Here is a 17,769-nt window from a genome sequence, read left to right on the forward strand (position 1 = left end):
ATTTTCATGTTTGACCTGCTGTTCCTCCTCCCTACCGCACGCTGGCAGCAGTGAGCAGTGTGTTGTTTTGGCGCAAACCGGAAGTCCGTACTAGTAAAAGTTACGTGTTCCGACCTAATGGATAAAAAACTGCTTTTGTCGCGTATTTAGGACTTTTTCATCTAAAATGAGTCTTAATTTTAAATAGTTTCATGTTTTATAATCAGGAAAGGTGTCGATGTTATTTTTAGAGACGTCACATCGATAAACGAAGAAGAAATCAGAGCTCCGTGTGTTTGAGCAGTTTCCGTTAGCAGATGTGAGCTCTGAAGGCTCCTCGTCTTTTGTATACAGCTGCATAGATTAATAATATATATATTTATGGTTATTAACACTGGACTCCCGCTGGATTCAGAGTCACTTTAAATGGATGAGCACAAGGAAAACATTCAGGCTGAGGACGTCAACGGGAAGATGTCAGAGACAGGAGAGGAGGAGGTTGGTGCTAGCTCCGAGCTCTTTCAACGGCTGAGCAGCTGCTTCAACGCTTATTTTATTAAGTTTAAAGACTTAAAACAACTTTAGTTTCTAAGAACATATGTAGAAACAACATTTTTTTCCTCTAGTTTCTATAAATCGATCCTCGGGGACGTATTTCACGTCTCATATACGAACAAAAGCAGAGGAACCAGCTGCTAAACTGATAGTTTGTTCATTTTTTCAGCTAAATTCACTTTTAAAATAATTCATTTGATAAATATATAAAAAATGTATTATTTAAATGACACTTTAGAAACATGCCGAAAAAATACTGCCAAATTATTTTAAGAAATAACCTAAATAAAAGCATCGACGGAGAACAAGCAAATGGTCACTGATTGTTATTGTTGGTTCACAGTCAACCAGCGAATAAATACAATTTTTTTTTTTTTCTAAAAAAAAAAAACTTTAATTTAAATTTACATCATTTTCAAACATTAATAAGTATTTTATTCTTTGTTATTTGGCACTTTTAATTGTCTTGAAACACATTTATAAATGATTTGCCATTGGTATTAAAGTCTGCCAACATAGTTATGTATGCTGATGATGTCACAGTATATGATTCAGTAAGCCCTGCAGAAGAGTTGAATGAAGTGTTGAATAAAGAACTAAGGCTTTTAAAGGAGTGGGTTACAGAAAATAGACCAGCTCTTAGTATTGAAAAGACAAAATCCACGGTTCGAGGCTGTAAATATTGGCTGAAATCAGCACCAGTCTTGAATTTGAGCGTAGGAAATAAACACATAGAGCAAAAGCCACTGGTAAAGTTATTAGAATAGAATAGAATAGAATAGAATAGAAAATACTTTATTTATCCAGAGGGGAAATTCAGGAGTCACCGCAGCATTTAAGAAAACAAAAGTAAGAAAGAGTATAGAAAGTGCAAAAATTAGGAATAATTATTAATGATTAAATGTTGTGGAATAGTTATATAAATCAGATAGTGATAAAGATGGGCAGAGGCATGGCAGTGGTAAGACATCGTAAGAAGTTTATACCAAGCTACATGATCAAACAACTTATCCAGGCACTAGTTCTCTCATATTTAGATTATTGTGTCAATAGAGCTACTGTGTGAATGTTGTGAGTGTAGTGTATATAGGCACGCTTAAAAAGATGATATTTTTTGTTGAAAGTGTAATATGTGGACCCCAGGAAGAATAACTACTGCATATTTGCTGTAACTAATGGTGGATCCTAAATAAATCAAATCAAATCAAAATTTCAGTGGAATTTTATTTTGAAAAGGACATAAACATGAAAAGCATAAGGGTATCAAAGCCAAAGAAAAACAAATTATTCATATCTTTGCGAAAGTAAAGAAAAAATCCTTCATATTGATGAATAATAATACTTTAACAGCAAATAAAACTTTATTAGTACGTGATATTCTTCTTTTTTTGAGATGTTTTTCCTTGTTTGTAAAGAAAAGATGTTTATCTCACATTTGTGGCCTGTGCTCTCCTGTAAATCATCAAATCCTTAATTTTTCTGACTGTTCAAACTGAATCCACGCTGTTGTTGTTGCTTTGTGTGTAACTTTTTTATATCCTGACTTCATTCCTCCACAGACCAAACCCTGCGACAGGATTTGTCCCGAGGATTCAGCTCCCACGGTGTCCCCGTCTCAGTCCAACAGCGACTTCAGCCATCCTGTGTACAAAGAGATCGCCCTCGCCAACGGACACATCAACCGCATGTCGAAGGACGAGCTGAGGAAGAAGTTATCAGAGCTGCGGCTGGACACGAGGTGGGAATCAGAGGGAACTAATGTGATGTTAAATACTTAAATAAAATGCAGAGAAGCCTTTAAAGGTATTTGATGACAGGGTTCCCGGGGATCCTTGAAAAGTCTTAAAAGGCATTGAATTCATAATTCTAAAAATAAGGCCTTAATTGGCATTAAAATGTCTCAAATCCAATTTTCAGAAGTCTTAAAAATTTAACCACATTAATAAGATTTATGTTAGATTGAACTCAAAAATATTCAGCAAAATGTATATATTTTTCAAAAAGAATTCACTGATTTATTGTCATGGCAACATTGTGTAATCACAAAAGCAGAACTAACAAATCAGTGATGTGGCTGCACCAGGATCTTTCAGAGCAGACGCATGTCTTGGTTTTAACTACAGTGCCTGGAGAGGGAAAAAAAGGTGAAAAACTGGCAAAAAAAAATCCAAAAGTGGCTTAGAAAATTGATTATGGCAGCAAAATTGGAAATTAAATAGAAAATTTAATGTCAAAAACATGTAAAAATTCCAAAAATGTTTCTGACAGTGGTCAAAAAAAAAAAATGGAGGCAAACTAGAAAAAAAGTTATGAAAACGGGCTTAAAAAGATAAAAATGGTCCAGAAGTGGGACAAAGTGTATGAATAAAGGTAAACAAAGGGATGAAATTGCAAAAACTGGGCAAAAATGGTACAAAAGTGGAAAAAAGGTAATAAATAGGTGCAAAACAGGTATGAAATTGCAAAAAAAAAGGGGAAAAATGTGTAAAAAAATCCATAGGTAGCTTAAAAAAATAGTCTTTGGCAGCAAAATTGTGAATTAAATTTGATATTAAATTTGAAAAAATGTAAAAATTACAAAAATGTTTCTGACAGTGGCCAAAAAAATAGGCATAAAGTTGTAAAAATTGGGTTAAAAAGAAGACAAAAAGTGATGTTTTATTTAAAATAAACATTGGGTCAAAATGGCCTCTCACCCAGGTAAATCATGTGGTGTTTTTATTTTGTTTTGTTTGTTTCAATTGTGGTTCGTTGTCGACTTGGTCTTAAATTTGATTTCAAACGGCTTAAAAAAAGTCTTTAATAGTCTTAAATTTAACTTGGCTTAAGCTGTAGGAACCCTGAACTGTTTCCCTCTCCCCATGCAGAGGCGTGAAGGATGTGATGAAGAAGAGGCTGAAGAGTCATTATAAGAAGCAGAAGCTGTCGCAGTCGGCAGCAGAGGGCGGCCCCACAGACACCTTCTACGACTACATCTGCGTGGTCGACTTCGAGGCCACGTGCGAGGAGGACAACCCCGCTGACTTCCACCACGAGATCATCGAGTTCCCTCTGGTGCTCGTCAACACGCACACGCTGGAGATCGTGAGTCTGGTTTCTGCTCAGGTTTCAGGTCAAAGCGTGAGCTGCGAGTGTCTGATCGTGTGTGTTTCATCCTAAAGGTGGACTCGTATCAGGAGTACGTGCGACCAGAGCTGAACCCGAAGCTCTCAGACTTCTGTGTGAAGCTCACGGGGATCACACAGGTCGGTTGGTCGGTTGGTTAAGGAGACGTGTGTGTCTCTTTAAAATCGTCTGTTTCTGTCGCTGACGTGTGTTTGTTTCAGAAAATGGTGGATGACGCCGACACGTTTCCTGCTGTGCTTCAGCGGGTGGTGGACTGGCTGCGAGAGCGAGAGCTCGGCACCAAGTACAAATACGCCATCCTCACAGACGGGTGAGTTCAAAACACGACTCAGACTAAACTCTAACGATGTCTGAGCTGACGGTAACTCTCCTCCTCCTCCTCCTCCTTTAGCGCCTGGGACATGAGCAAGTTCCTCAACATCCAGTGTCGGATCAGCGGCATCAGATACCCTCAGTTTGCCAAGAAGTGGATCAACATCAGGAAGTTGTACGGAAACTTCTACAAGGTGAGTTTGTTTCAGGAAGGATGTTTGAGGAAGGATGATGTTTCAGGAAGACGCTGACGCTGATCCGCGTCCCCCCTCAGGTCCCGCGCTCCCAGACCAAGCTGAGCACCATGCTGGAGAAGCTGGGTCTGAAGTACGAAGGCCGCCCTCACTCCGGCCTCGACGACTCGCGCAACATCGCCAAGATCGCTCTGCGCATGCTGCAGGACGGCTGCCAGCTCCGCGTCAACGAACGCATCCACGCCGGCCAGCTGCTCTCCGTCCCCAGCTCGGCGCCCGTGGAGGGAGCTCCGCCTCCGCACGGGCCGCACAGCAGGAGTTAATGAAACGTCACGAACTGAGAAACCAAACATCTGCGTCCTGGATCGGGTCTGGGTGGATGTCGAGGTGACGAGTCGGACTAAAGGGGGTCAGCGCTCAGATCTGAGACCCAGAGGTGATATTTTTCTACAGCAGACGTCTAAAAACAGATCGTTCCTCTTTATTCTGGCGTTTCCTGGAGGACGCCTCCGTCACCCTGCCTTATGGAGCGTCACAGGAAGCTGTCACAGGAAGCTGTCACGGGAAGCTGTGGATGAGTAAACTTCAGGTCGTGTTTCCTGAAGCTGAAAAGAAAATAAAACTTTAAATGTCTCTGAAAGATGAATAAATCTGTTGTTGAAGTCAGTCGTCGTCTCATCGCATCGTTTGTTAAAGACTCAGTTCAGACCTTTCAAAATAAAACACAGGTGAAGTCTTTGGGGTGTATCAGTAGCTTTATTTTGAAATCAAAATTGTAAATTTTCATATTTTTTAAAATCTTTCTAAGTACGTGTAAAAATCCTCTCAGACAGTTTTGGGTTTAGACTCGTGTCCCTGAGCTGGTCTCCTTTGGGACTTCAACACCTTAACGGTCTCTGGCAGCTTTGATCTGGACTCTGAAACTCTTCCTGGCTCATGCAGAGCTGGACTTGTTCGCTGACTCAGTAAAAACGTTTGTTCCTTGAGGACTTGGACTCGTTCTGTGGTTTTTTGGCGCTCATTGGTCTGGGTGGATCACAGACAGGTGCTGTACAGCGTCACCTTCTGGCTGATGTCGTCCAGGATCTGACGCACGGCTCGCTCCAGCTGGGCCAGCTCCTCGGCTTTGGACTCCAGGATCCTCTGGTTGGACTCGTACGAGTTCTCCAGCTCTGAAACCAGAGGAAGAGGCGTGAGTGAGAGAAACCACACGTATGACCTTGGTGTGTGTGAAAACGTGTGTGAACGTGTGGTTACCCTGGAGTCTCCGCAGCTTGCTGGTGCTCTGAAGGAGCAGCTCCTTCGCCTCCTCCTGCAGCTCGCCGGCTTTCTTCTTCGCCTGCAGCGCCGCCTCGCCTTTGTCCTCCACCTGGTCCTTCACGTCCTCGAAGCGCTCTTTGACCTCCAGGTCAAACTCCTGCACAGAGCGGAGGAGTGTGAGCGTGTGCAGAGCTGAGGGTGTGTCAGTGTGTGTGTGTGTGTGTGTGTGTGTGAGACACAGACCTGCTGGGCCTCCTCCGCTGTCAGTCGGGCCTGGTCGGCGGTCCAATCAGCCGAGTCAGCGAGCCGGGTCACCTCCAGGTCGTTCTGTCTGAGGAGGCCGACCTCGCGCTCCAGCTGGACCAGACGACCCGTCGTGTTGCTGAGCTTCAGCTCCGAGTCGGCCGTCTCCGACTCCACCTGACACACACACACACACACACACACACACACACACACACACACACACACACACACACACACACAGATGCAACAGCTGTAGTCAAATGTCCAAAATGTGAAGCAGATTTTGTTTAATGTCTCAAAAAATAGTTTTATCTTCATTTTTTAAAATCTGTTTTTGCCGATTTAAAAAAGTTTCTTGTCGACAAAAACTTTGTCACGTGTTGATTTAACTTTTAGTTTTTCATATTTCCAAAATTCAACTTTTCTAAAGACACAGAAACAATCTGCTGATGAACGCTCGTTTTCATCCATGTGAACATCAGGAGTCAGTTCCTAAAAATGAACACTAGGTGGCGCCAAATCTCCACTCAGGAAGGAGAGAGGAAGGAGTGAGAAATGTCTGAGTTTCGTCTTCAGGACGCTCCTTTACATCCAGAGGAGCCAGGTGAAGTGGTTTTGGCTCATGAGCGCCCCCTTTTGGAGGTTTTCTGAGCGGGTAAGACTGTGAGGACAGGGTTCTTGCACCATTTAAAAAGCCAAATTTAAAGCTTTTTAAGACGTTCTTTAGACCAAAACAAATATTTAAAACTCCAAAATTTCATTCACAACTCACAGTTGACGTTTTCTCTTTTTTCCACCATTTTTTTTTTCAAATGTGATGCAGAAAAGAGCCAACATAGCAGATTAAAGTTGCATTATGGTAAAAAACACACTGCATTGCACTTAACCATACTCAAGAATAAAAAAAATAACATTTAAGGCCGTCTCTGTCATGGCTCAGTAGGATTCCCCTTTTTTTTAATCCTGGAAAAGTCTCCAGCGTTGAAACGAAACTTATTAGAGTCGACTGAAAGGTGGCGTCGCAGCGGTGGTGGTGGTTTTCTTTGCCGTCATGTGTGACTCGACGGCTTTGCTATTTTCAGCGGGAGCCGACCACCGCTTAAAAAAATCCTCATCCTTCCATTTTGGGTTGAATTTACATTTCTCCATGTCTGCATCCTTCCCTTTAACAACCGTAAATGGCGTTAGTCACGCACACTGACGCTGACGGTACGTCGCTTACGTCACTCACGTCCCAATCGTACCGTATAACACACATTAATCGCTAACTCTCCTATTTACTGCAATTTAATTAGTGAAATAAATCGCAAAAAAATACACACTATTAGAAGTTTTACGGCAGGTCATAGTACTTTGTCATCGGCTCACCAAATTTACGGTAAATTTAAGACAATTTACGATCCAGACTTCAGTGAGGGGATAATGTTTCACTTCTGACCTTGAGAGACTGGATGGACCGATATTTCTCAGGTATTTCTTCTCTTTCTGTTTTGAGTAAAACCTTCGCTGTTTTGCGTTTGTTTCTCCTTCAAAACAAGGAGCCACTTCTCAAGGAGCCAGTCCTGCAAAATGAGTCTGGATCCGTAAATGACTAAAAAACCTGGTGGTAAAAGAAGTGTTGGAGTGTGTCGTTGATCGACTCACAGAGACCAGCAGGTCCAGCGTTCCCTTCGTGTTGTTCTGGGCGAGCTCGATGGCGTCCATGGCGATGGTCTGAGCGCGGTCTGACTCCTCCAGAGCTTCCTTCACGACGTCGGCTGTTTCCTTCATGTTCGTCGCCTTCTCGCTGTGAACAGACGATGATTTCATTAACCTCAGAGTCAGAGTTTCACTTCACAAACTTCAGAATCTGTTTTTTTAAGAAGATTTTTACTTGAATTCATGGTTTTAATCTGCATTTGTGTTTAAGCGACAGAGTTAAAGAAGGTAGACGTTGAAGGAAAAGCTGGTGCACGTTGTTCCTGTTTTACCTGGCAGCCTTCGCCTGGAGGAGCAGCGCCTCCGCCGCCTGGATGTCGGCCGTGCTCTGCGTCAGGATCTCCTCCACGCTGGTCAGGGTGCCGACCTTCTCCTTGATCTCCTTCGTCAGCTCCTTCAGCTTCTCAGACGACGTCGGCATCTCCAGAGCCAGCACCTCATTGGCCACGGCCTCGATCACGGAGACGTCGGCCTTTTCGTCTGGAAAAACAAAAACATGAATGAATGAGACGACTGTGACGCTCGTCAGTGAAGATCAGGACGGTCTGAGTCCAGCTCACTGGTCAGCAGGTCCCGGATCTCCTTGATGAGGTTGCGGAGCTGCTCGTTGCTCTGCTCCACCCGCTCCTTGCTCCGGTTGGATTTGACCAGCACCTCCTGAGCGTCCACTTTGGCTTTGTTAGCTTTGGTGTTAGCCTCCCAAACCTCAGGAGAGAAACACAAACGTTACAGATTTGCTTCTTCGTGTTTTGTTTTCCCATCACCTCCTCGTCTCTTACCATCCTGGACAGCTTGTCCACCTCCTGCATGGCGTTGAGGATCTCCTGGTCCAGGTCTTTGGCTGACTTCAGAGCGCTCTGAGAAGTTGTGGCGACACCTTTGCAGCCGTCCCCGCCACACTGAGATGCTCCGTCCTCGCCGACACAACCCAAACCGCCACAGGGGTAGCAGCTTTCTCCATCGCCACACATCTGTAGAGACAAAGAGAGCGTCGTCAGCGTACGGTGGCGTCGTCGTTTTTCTGACAGAAGCAGAAACATCAGGAAGTGTCTCCGACCTTCTCGCTCAGAGGCGTCAGGTCGTGTTTGTCCAGCTCGTTCGACAGCTTGTCGAGTTTCTGGGAGTTTCTTTGGAGCTTGCGGTTGAATTCTTTCTGACCGCCGCTCAGTTTGTCCTCCGTGGCTTTCCGTAGGGAGGCTGAACGCTCTAGAGTGTTCCCGGGGACGCTGGTGGAGGCGTTGGCACGAATCTCAGCTTCTGTCGACTGGCGGTATGCAGCGGAAATGGTGTCCATGGCGCCTGAAAAACACACAGAGAAGAGGTTTCGACGTTACGCCGACGATCCTCTGATTTATCCTCCAGAGCCCCTAAACGTAAACAAACCCTAAAACGTAAACAAACCCTGGATGTTGGCGTTCTTGGCGTTGTACACTTCCTGTCTCAGCTCCTTGACGCTCCGCTCCAGCTGGTCGGCCTCTTCCTTCAGAGCGTCCAGGTTGGAGTCGGTGGCGTTGGCGTCGCTGTGCAGAGCGTTGAGGCCTTCCTCCGTCGTGTTCAGTTTGATGTTGACGTAGGACATCACGCCTCTGGAATAAAAACAAAAACACTCAGAATGAAAAGACTAACGTGTTCTTAACGTCTCTTCGTGGATCCGTGTGTTTCTCCACATACGTGATGTGGTTCATGAGCTCCTGAATCTGCTCCAGCTTCGCCCTCGCCGGGTTGCTCTCGATTATTTCCTTCACAGCCTTGATGTTGGTCTCCAGGCTTCCGATCAGCTCTTTGTACGGCGCCGTCACTCCCGTCGTCTTCAGCTCGGAGACTTGCGCCTCCAGACGATGGGTCTGATTGGTCAGCTCGCCGACCACGGTGTCCCAGACGGCGAAGCACGGGTCGCAGCGTTCGCAGTTGGGGAACTCGCCCTGGTAGCCTCTGGCGCACTCGTCACACTTGAGGCCGGAGACGCCCTCCACGCAGGCGCACTGACCCGTGGCGCGGTGGCACTGCTCGCCGGAGATCCCCAGAGGGTTACAGTCGCACGCTGGAAACAGAAGACAACGATTTTACTTAAAGGTACAAAAACTTTTTACTTCAGCAGAATCAGTTTGTTTGGGAACTGGTGGTTTAAACCATAAGTGTTAAAAAGTTTATCAGGAGTTTAATAAAGAAAAAGCTTCAGAATTTACAGAAATAACTTTTCAAGTGTGAACTTTTAAACCCCACAGACTAAATCAGAGTTTAGCCTCAGAGTTAAGTTGAGCTCCTTCTTTTCCCACCGATTCCTGATCCAGCTTTGAGGGTCTGGATCAGGCCGATACCATGTACCAGGATCAGTGCATCCCTAGTTTGGACAGCCAGCAGGACCACGTCCTTACAGAGATAAAGATGATCGACTCAGCAAGACCCAGATGGTTTTTAAATTACTGTACAATAAAGACAAAAAGTCTGTTGATAAGAACATTTTTTACTTTTTTATTGAATCATATTTGATTTCATTGTGGGCCAAATCTACACCTCATATCATCAAAATTATTTTTAATTTTTATTTTTTGTTAATTAACTTGCACTCACTTTTTCTTTTTTTTTCTCTCTGTTTCCACATTGATTAAAAAAATACATAAATAAATGGAGGCGAATCTTTAAACTTTATTTGTCTGATATGATTTATCATTGATGACAATGATAAATATATACTGTAAATGGATTTCTATTAATTATATTATATCATATTGTTGAAAATATATCTATCTATATATAATGAGCAGAAAATTGGTTTCGGATATATAATTTATTTAATCAATTGATATGTTTTATTGCTTAGTTTTTTATGTGTTTGGCTTCTGTTAAGTTTATTTTGTTTGTTTTTTTGTTTATTGTTCTCATCATTGTCATTATTAATTACTATATTTTTATTACTATTATTGTTATTTTTTTTTTGTCCGAAATAAACTTTAGTACTACTACTACCACTACTACTTTAAATGCTAACATGAAATGAATACCAAATCAAAAATGATCTTTTTGTCAAAATAATATCTGAGAGAAGAGAAAAATAAACAAAAAAATAAATAAATAAGAAAATAAACAGTGTTGTGATATCAAAAGCTAAAAATTGGATATGATAGATACTTTATGATCCTAAGAGAAATTCAAGGCTAAATAAATATATACACACACCCTTAAGTACACAGAGTTATTCACCCACACGTTTGTTATTCATTGATCAAAAAAAAAGACGTAAAACAGAAAAAATATTTCAATTAATGATCATTAAAATAAAAACATTATAAAACAGTAAAATTTAGTTCTTTGTCCATTATCAGATGAAAAACAGTGAAACCTGTGAGTCTGGCGCCCCCTTTCTATGCCTGAAAGGGATGGGGAAAAAATGTAGTATCGGGATTTTATTGCTCATAAACCTTTTTTTTATTTATTTTTTTATTTTAATCCTTCATTTAAGGGGGAAATATGTGTCCTGATATAGTCTGAAGACATCATCATTTAACTTTTTCACATGGTCTGGTGCTAAAGGAGCAAACTAAAAATAGCAAAAACTGGAAATATCAAATATCGCAATTGAAACTGAATCTACACCCTAAAGAATGTAAAAGATTTGTATCAGAAGAAAAGTGTATCGTCCCATCTCTGATAGCTGAATCTTTGTGATGCAGAAATATTTTTTTGAAAACAGTTTTCTAAGACAATTTGTGGATGAGAGCTTTTCTTTAAACGATTCAAGCTCTGGAGCTAAATGTGTTTTATGTGATTTATTCTCTGGGGGAATAAATCAGTCGGACACAGACTTTATTCAACCTCCAGCACCTCCAGAAAACAGAGACATGAACCTGACCTCAGAGATCACACTGACCCCTGAACGTCCAGGCCTCCCTCTCTGTGGAGGAGACGAGGAGGAGGAGGAGGAGGAGGAGGAGGAGGAGGAGGAGGAGGAGGAAGGAATGCACTCTCAGAGAGTTTTCCTCCACCAGAGTTTCTGGGTTTATTTATGTGATTTATGGAGCTGAAGGTGGAGGTCTGGTTTGAAGTCTCTGTGACCTTGAAGGTTTTGGACCTGAGCGCTGATCACGGGTCATTTCAGGCGACTCCAGCCGCGCTCTGACGGCAGCTGCCGCTTCACCCCCTCAGACCCCACCCAACGCCACCATCCTTCGCCTCCCAGCTGCAGCCGATCCTGTCATCCGTCCTTTCTCACACAGCTCCACTTCTCCTCCCACACATCTGTCCGTACGCCGGCTGCAGACGCTCACATTTCCCATGATTCCATACGTCGCTGGATCATCTGTGCGGACGCTCCAGCTGCTCTGAGGGCCTCAGAGATCTCCGGGGAGTACAGCGGGAATATTTCAGGATTCCTCGGCCCTCTGGGCGTTGGTGCATGACGAAAACGGGATGCCTGGGAGTTTTGGAGAACATCTGGTTCCCATAAAACGGGAACGAGGGGTCATTCCCAGATCCTCTTTCGCTCCCTGCCTGTTTTTCTCTCTGAAGGTGAGCCAGACGAACGTAAAGTTTCAGCGCTGTTCACTAAAAACCAGCGTCTCTTTAAAACACAGGAGTAAGAGCAGCTCGTACAGGAAAACATCTGAAGCTCTCCAACAGGATGACGGAGAGGAAATCAAACCCCATGAGAAAGTCACAAAACAAGCAGGAGGAAAGAGACATGATGAGTTTTAAAGGAAGTATAAACACAGGAGAGGAGCACAGGAAGTGTTGGGACAGTGATGCTGACCATTGTTAGTCTGCTCTGAGATTTAACGCTGTTTAAGACTCGTCAAGTCCATTTTAGGCAGGGACGAATGCTTTACGACCTGACTGAGCGTGTTTTCAGCAGGCGGCGTTCTTCACCTGACCTCTCTCTGACAGTCTGACCCGCTGAGGAACAGAGCGAACGTCAACAAGCTCCCGAAAAAAGCAGGAAGTGAGTGTGGCTGCAGTCCAGGCCTGGTGGATTCAGACTCTGAGGAAAACTCAGAGCGTTCGTCCGTATTCTAGAGATCTGCCTGATCCTAATGCACGCTTTCAAATGAGATTATCAGCACAAATAAAGCTTCCTGATCGAGTCGAACAAGACTAGATTGTTTTTCTCTGCTGAAATCGATTTTTTGTGATTAATTTTGTAGTGATGGTGGACACTGGAGCCTAACTGTCAGACAGAAAAAGGACAAAAGAGCAGAAGAAAGAGAAACAGGAGAGAGATAGAACACGAGCTAAAGGCTAAAAGGGCTAATCTAATGCTAACTGTTGACTTTCAGCCGACGGCAGCTGTGATTAACGGCCGAGAGTTACCAGTTAACCACCTAATATTTATCCACTTGCTGATCTCTACTGTCCACTCACTGCTATTTCACAAACCTGGGAGCATTTTGCCGTCCGTTTTTGATGGTTAACTCCTCCTACTACGCAGTGCCTCTGCACCCAAGTTGCGCTCGCATCAGCTGTTGTTTATAATAAAAAAACTAAAAATAAAAAATTATAAATAACAAAGTAAAATTATAAATTATAACTACAACAATTATAATAATAAACTAAGTGAATAATATAATAATAACAATAATATTAATAAAAAATATTAATAAAAAATAAATACATATATAAAAATAATTGGACACAAAATAACTAAAAATCTGAGAAATTATAATAACTTGTTGTCTCATATGCACCTTCCTTTATCTGTTACTTCTATTGCAAACAATATCTAGTTGCAAGGTGGTAACAACAATGATAAGAGCAATAGTATCACAAATATTTTCAAATTAAATATAGATTACTTTCTACATGTATGATAATGATTAAACTGATTTAATTACTGAACCTAAAACACACACACACACAAAAAAAAAAAATAGAACAGGATGAGTGGAGTTAAGAACATGGGGGTGTATCACTTTACCCAGATTTATGCCCATAAGTTCTTTAATATAGAGAGCTCAAATATATCCAGTTTTTCCAGTTCATCCGCCGTTGTTGATGAACAAATAATCCCTCGATTGGTTTATGTTTAAAAAATGAAAGCTAAAAACATGGCCTCATGAAGGAGGCGAAGAGGAGAACCGCCAGGAAAGAGAAATAGAGACAGGCGTGCCTGGGTAGTAAGAACCTGGAATAAAAGAAAAGTAACAAACAGCCCGGTACAAGAAGCAATGAAGCGTAAAAATAAAAGAGCTCGAGGGTAGTTAACGAGTGTATCACGGTCCAACTCCCGTTGAATTGTCACCCAGGAGGTGCGCTAGGAGCTGCCTTAGATTAACGTCCAAGGAGTTGGTGAAGTCATCTTTCATTTGCCATTTTTTCCCTGGTATACCAGAGGTTTTCTGGTGATCCATTAAGTATTTTTTTGTGTGTAGATTAACTTTCCTTTCCTGGTGGATTTACAATACTTTCCGTTGAGGGCGACGAAGACAAAAGACTGTGCGAAAGACAATGTAAAGAACTTTAAAAAGGATAAGGGGGTTAGTTTTATTCGGTTAGGATTTTTATATCGTTTCGAGTTGGAAAAGTCTGTTTGGAGCCTTATTTTGGCTGGCATTTACATTACACACTGGGTGCTCAGGGGAACGATTGATTCGTTTTTCGATTGATAGGAAAAACCTTTTGATTTAGACACCGTCTCTGGCAGATTCTTTGTTTGTCTTTGTTAAATAATATTATTTTTGATTTCTAGTTTTCCTTAAAGTTTCCCCCTTGAGTGTTTTTTAATGCCGACTTGAGACAGGTTGTGTTGTTGACATGTTAGTCTACGGATACGTTGTAGCAACGGGCTGCTAGCAGCGCTAATTGTAGGTGACGAACAGTACAAATTCACAACATTAGCTTGTTGTCACATTTCAAACCGTAGCGCTACGTAACTGACTGATAAATCTCTTACTTCGTGGCGTTGTATTGGGTAAAAAGTTGACTTGAACAAAGAAAACACTCGCAGCTTAAGAGTCACATCTTTACGACAGTGTGTGTGAGACTCCAGGCCAGAAGGTGGCGCTGTAGTCACATTAAAACAGATCCTCCTCACAGCTTCTTTTAAGGTTAAAAAATGTTTGAAGAAATGAAGATGCCACCGCTGAGGTGTGACGACCTACCGTGACATTTGACCTCTGGATCCCCCCAGAAGAGCTCTCTGCACTCCCGACACGTCTTCCCACCAAAACCTGGTTTACACGAACACTGTCCCGTGACCTGCAGAGAGACAGGAGCAAGAAACCATCAGGTAGGGTGAAACGATCACAGGTCAGGGTTATGTTAAGAAATAAAACCTCTGACAGTGGATTCTCTGTTAGATCTCATGATCTGTGACTCAAAGGAAGTGTTTTCATTCTCATTCAGACACAAAAGCTCTTTGTGTTTTGCTCTCAGTCGCTCCTCTCAGAGAAATGTGGATTCAGTTATTCCTCTGAGTATTCTGAAACTTCCTTCCTGTGATGGAGAGCGGCCAGTAAACACAGAAACCCCAGTGTTTGTGTCTGAGAGAGTGCACATTATTCTGCTCCTTGTTTCCAGGTTTGAGTCTAAACACAGGCAGAACCTGGGAGCACAGCTGGAGTCCATCTTTGAAAAGATTACACAAACAGGAGCCTGTGTGATCAGAGCGGGACGCAGTGACTCACTGAGGCTCTCTGCAGCTCTGCTCTCTGAGGGTTTTAGGAAAATATCCTTGAATTGTGTCAGAAAAATCTGGAAACAAAAGAGATGTGGAGCAGCAGACTGATGTTTGGTTTAATCACTGACTCACCACGTCGCAGGAGGAGCTGAAGGAGTGGACCGGGTCGCAGTCGCAGCGCTGGCAGCCCGAGCCGCTGGCGAGGTTCCAGGTTTCAGGGGCGCAGCGGTCGCAGTTCTGACCGACGACGTTGGGCAAACAGGCGCACTGACCGCTGAGCTGGTTACACTGACACTCGTCGGGGGAGGAGCACGCCTGAGGCACCGTGCCCGGGGAGTAACACATGCACTCTGCAACCAGGAAACAAGCGTTAACCTCCAGGAGAGTCTGAGCGTTTGAACGTTTACGCCTCAGGATCCTCTGCACTCACTCCTGCAGCTCTGCGTCCCAGCGTTGCCGTAGTAACCCAGCTTACAGTGCTGACAGGCGTAGCCCTCCGTGTGGTACAGACACTTCAGACAGGAGCCCGTGCGAGCGTCACATGACCCCGGGTCGTGCATGTCGATGTTGTTGTTGCACTGACAGGGCAGGCAGCGACCTCCGGGGACCAGCGGGTTCCCGAAGTAACCTGGAGCGCACTGATCACACCTGGGCCCTGAGTGAGGACGGACAGGAGGAGAGTCAAACGACTTGGTGACAAACGTGTGACGTGTGACACTTTGATCGTCTTAAAAAGGTGTGTGTATGAAAACGTATCTGTGTGTGTGTTTACCTTTGTAGCCCGCGCTGCACACACACACCAGCTGGCTGGACTCAGACAGGAGGTAACAGCTGTCGGAGAACTGGCGTCCGCTGCGAGGTCCGTCAGGGCACATGCAGGGCCGACAGTGACCGCCTGACCCCAGCTCTGGGTCACCGTGGTAACCATCCAGACACCTGGAAGAACAGGTAACAGTGGAGGAGAGTCTCTACCAGACAGGTTCACTCTGACCTCTCTGATGAGACTTTGTGTTTCCAGGTGTTTGGACAAAATGTGACTGATTTAACTTCTGACTGAGCTTAAGAAAAGGTGAAAAACAGAATCCTCAAGATCCTGTAAATAAGTCATCCTGAAGAGTCCAAACATTTTCCCTCTAAAAAAATCCCAACATTTTCCCCCATAAGTTTCAACCTTTTCAACATCAATTCCCAACATTATCCCCTCCAAAAAATTCTACATTTTTACTCCTTAAATCTGAAAATCCCCCTTTAAAAATTTCATCTTTCTTCTAAAAAAGCTTACATTTTCTTCCTAAAAATCCCAACATTTTCTCCCTAAAAATTCCCAATTTTCCCCTCAAATCCTAACATTTTTCTCCTCAAAATCCTGTTATTTCCTAAAAATCCTAACATTTCACCCCCTTGAATTTCCAACATTTTCTTTAAATGATCTCAACACTTTCTCCAATAAATCCCAACCTTTTCAACATCAATTCCCAACACTGTCTCCAACAAATCCTACATTTCTATGACTAAAAACTGAAAAAAAAAAAAAAATCGCAACATCCCCAAAATAACTCATATTTTCCTCCTAAAAATCCCATCATTTTCTCCTAGAAATCCCAACATTTTTTCCCTAAAAATTCCAAAAATTTTCCCCTCAAATCCTAATATTTATTTACTCAAAATCCTGTAATTTTTTTCCTGAAAAGCCCAATATTTTCCCGCCTAAAAATTCCAACATTTTCCCTGCCAAATCCCAACATTTGTCTTCTAAAAATACTTCATTTTTATCCCTCAAATCCTAACATTTTCCACTAAAACCCAACATTTCCCCCCTAGACATCCCAACATTTTTCTTCCAAATATCCCAACAAAATCCCCCCAAAAATTCCCAAATTCCCCGCCTCAAACCCCAACATTTTCTCCCTGAAAAATTCATCATTTTGTCCTAAAAATCCCCAAATTTTTCTCACTAAAATCCCAACATATTCTCCCTAAAATATCCAACATTTTGCCCCTGAAATCACAAAATTTTCCTCCTCAAAAATTCAAACATTCCCCCCATTTAATCACATTTTCCCTGAAATTCACTTTCCTGACCTTTTTTCCTTGAGCTTAATAATTCTGACTTTTCTTTTTGTTAAATTTTAAACACTTTCACTCCGTCACAATTCTGACTTTTCCTCAGTTTTCTGATTTAAAGCAAAATAAAAAATATGAGTTTTAGGCCTTATATTAAGCAGTATTCAAAGTTCACTGAGCTCAGGATCTCCTCTGACCTCTCACAGTGATGCCCGGTGGTGAAGTCTCTGCAGCCCTGACACTCTCCGGTCTGAGGGTGGCAGTACTCGCTGTGTCCGTTACACTGACATGGTCTGCAGTGAGGGAAACCCCAGAAACCCGGCAGACAGGCGGAGCAGTGACGCCCTGTGGCCCCCGGGACGCACTGACACTGACCGGTCGCCTCGTGGCAGAAGGAGCTGACCGAACCTCCGACGTCACAATCGCAGGCTGAGGAGGAGAATTCAATCAGTGCTGTTTGTAATAACTCAGAGTCAGAGCGCGATGCTACACCAAACACTCACGTCTGCAGCCGGCTGGGCTGAACAGGTACGTGGCTGGAGCGCAGTGGTCGCAGTTCCTGCCGACAACGTTTGGGCGACAGCGACACTGACCTCCGCTGGGGTCACAGACGCCGCTGAGCGAGCCCTGAGGGTCACACTGACAAGCTGGGAAACGAAAAGGAGAAGGATTTAACGAGAATGACCTGAAATAAAACCAATCTTTCACTTCCATCCCTCTCATTTC

The 17,769-nt window shown here is 43.3% G+C and overlaps 2 protein-coding genes across 2 annotated transcripts in view; one reads left to right on the forward strand and one right to left on the reverse strand.

The window, feature by feature from the left end:
* Positions 1-55: 55 nt before the first annotated feature.
* On the forward strand, positions 56-4,927 carry eri1 (exoribonuclease 1). The gene is made up of 7 exons (XM_074697682.1): positions 56-477; positions 2,094-2,272; positions 3,402-3,618; positions 3,696-3,779; positions 3,861-3,970; positions 4,052-4,166; positions 4,247-4,927. Exons 1-7 carry the CDS (start codon positions 406-408, stop codon positions 4,487-4,489), a joined length of 1,020 nt encoding a protein of 339 aa, XP_074553783.1. The 5' UTR covers positions 56-405; the 3' UTR covers positions 4,490-4,927.
* Positions 4,928-4,955: 28 nt separating this feature from the next.
* Positions 4,956-17,769, reverse strand: part of LOC141810283 (laminin subunit beta-1-like) — a 28,750-nt gene continuing 15,936 nt past the window's right edge. The window contains exons 18-33 of the mRNA XM_074697680.1: positions 17,547-17,690; positions 17,241-17,472; positions 15,752-15,915; positions 15,410-15,634; positions 15,112-15,329; positions 14,462-14,558; positions 9,042-9,411; positions 8,772-8,956; positions 8,428-8,669; positions 8,150-8,341; positions 7,931-8,075; positions 7,643-7,850; positions 7,317-7,458; positions 5,670-5,846; positions 5,424-5,583; positions 4,956-5,338 (exon numbers count right to left, since the gene is read on the reverse strand). Of these exons, the coding sequence (XP_074553781.1) occupies positions 5,202-5,338; positions 5,424-5,583; positions 5,670-5,846; positions 7,317-7,458; positions 7,643-7,850; positions 7,931-8,075; positions 8,150-8,341; positions 8,428-8,669; positions 8,772-8,956; positions 9,042-9,411; positions 14,462-14,558; positions 15,112-15,329; positions 15,410-15,634; positions 15,752-15,915; positions 17,241-17,472; positions 17,547-17,690 (3,038 nt within the window). The 3' untranslated portion in view covers positions 4,956-5,201. The remainder of the gene's footprint in view (positions 5,339-5,423; positions 5,584-5,669; positions 5,847-7,316; positions 7,459-7,642; positions 7,851-7,930; positions 8,076-8,149; positions 8,342-8,427; positions 8,670-8,771; positions 8,957-9,041; positions 9,412-14,461; positions 14,559-15,111; positions 15,330-15,409; positions 15,635-15,751; positions 15,916-17,240; positions 17,473-17,546; positions 17,691-17,769) is intronic.

The sequence above is a fragment of the Halichoeres trimaculatus genome, unplaced genomic scaffold (genome assembly GCF_033239565.1).
Source record: "Halichoeres trimaculatus isolate MK-OKI-2021-1 unplaced genomic scaffold, fHalTri1.1 fHalTri1_scaffold_21, whole genome shotgun sequence".
Classification (NCBI taxonomy): Eukaryota; Metazoa; Chordata; class Actinopteri; order Labriformes; family Labridae; genus Halichoeres; species Halichoeres trimaculatus.

Excerpts from the sequence above, each read along its gene's own strand:
- eri1 (XM_074697682.1), top strand. The coding sequence starts at position 406 with ATGGATGAGCACAAGGAAAACATTCAGGCTGAGGACGTCAACGGGAAG. Across the intron at positions 3,619-3,695 it reads ACACGCACACGCTGGAGATC|GTGGACTCGTATCAGGAGTA; the intron begins GTGAGTCTGGTT and ends TTCATCCTAAAG. Across the intron at positions 3,971-4,051 it reads TACGCCATCCTCACAGACGG|CGCCTGGGACATGAGCAAGT; the intron begins GTGAGTTCAAAA and ends CTCCTCCTTTAG.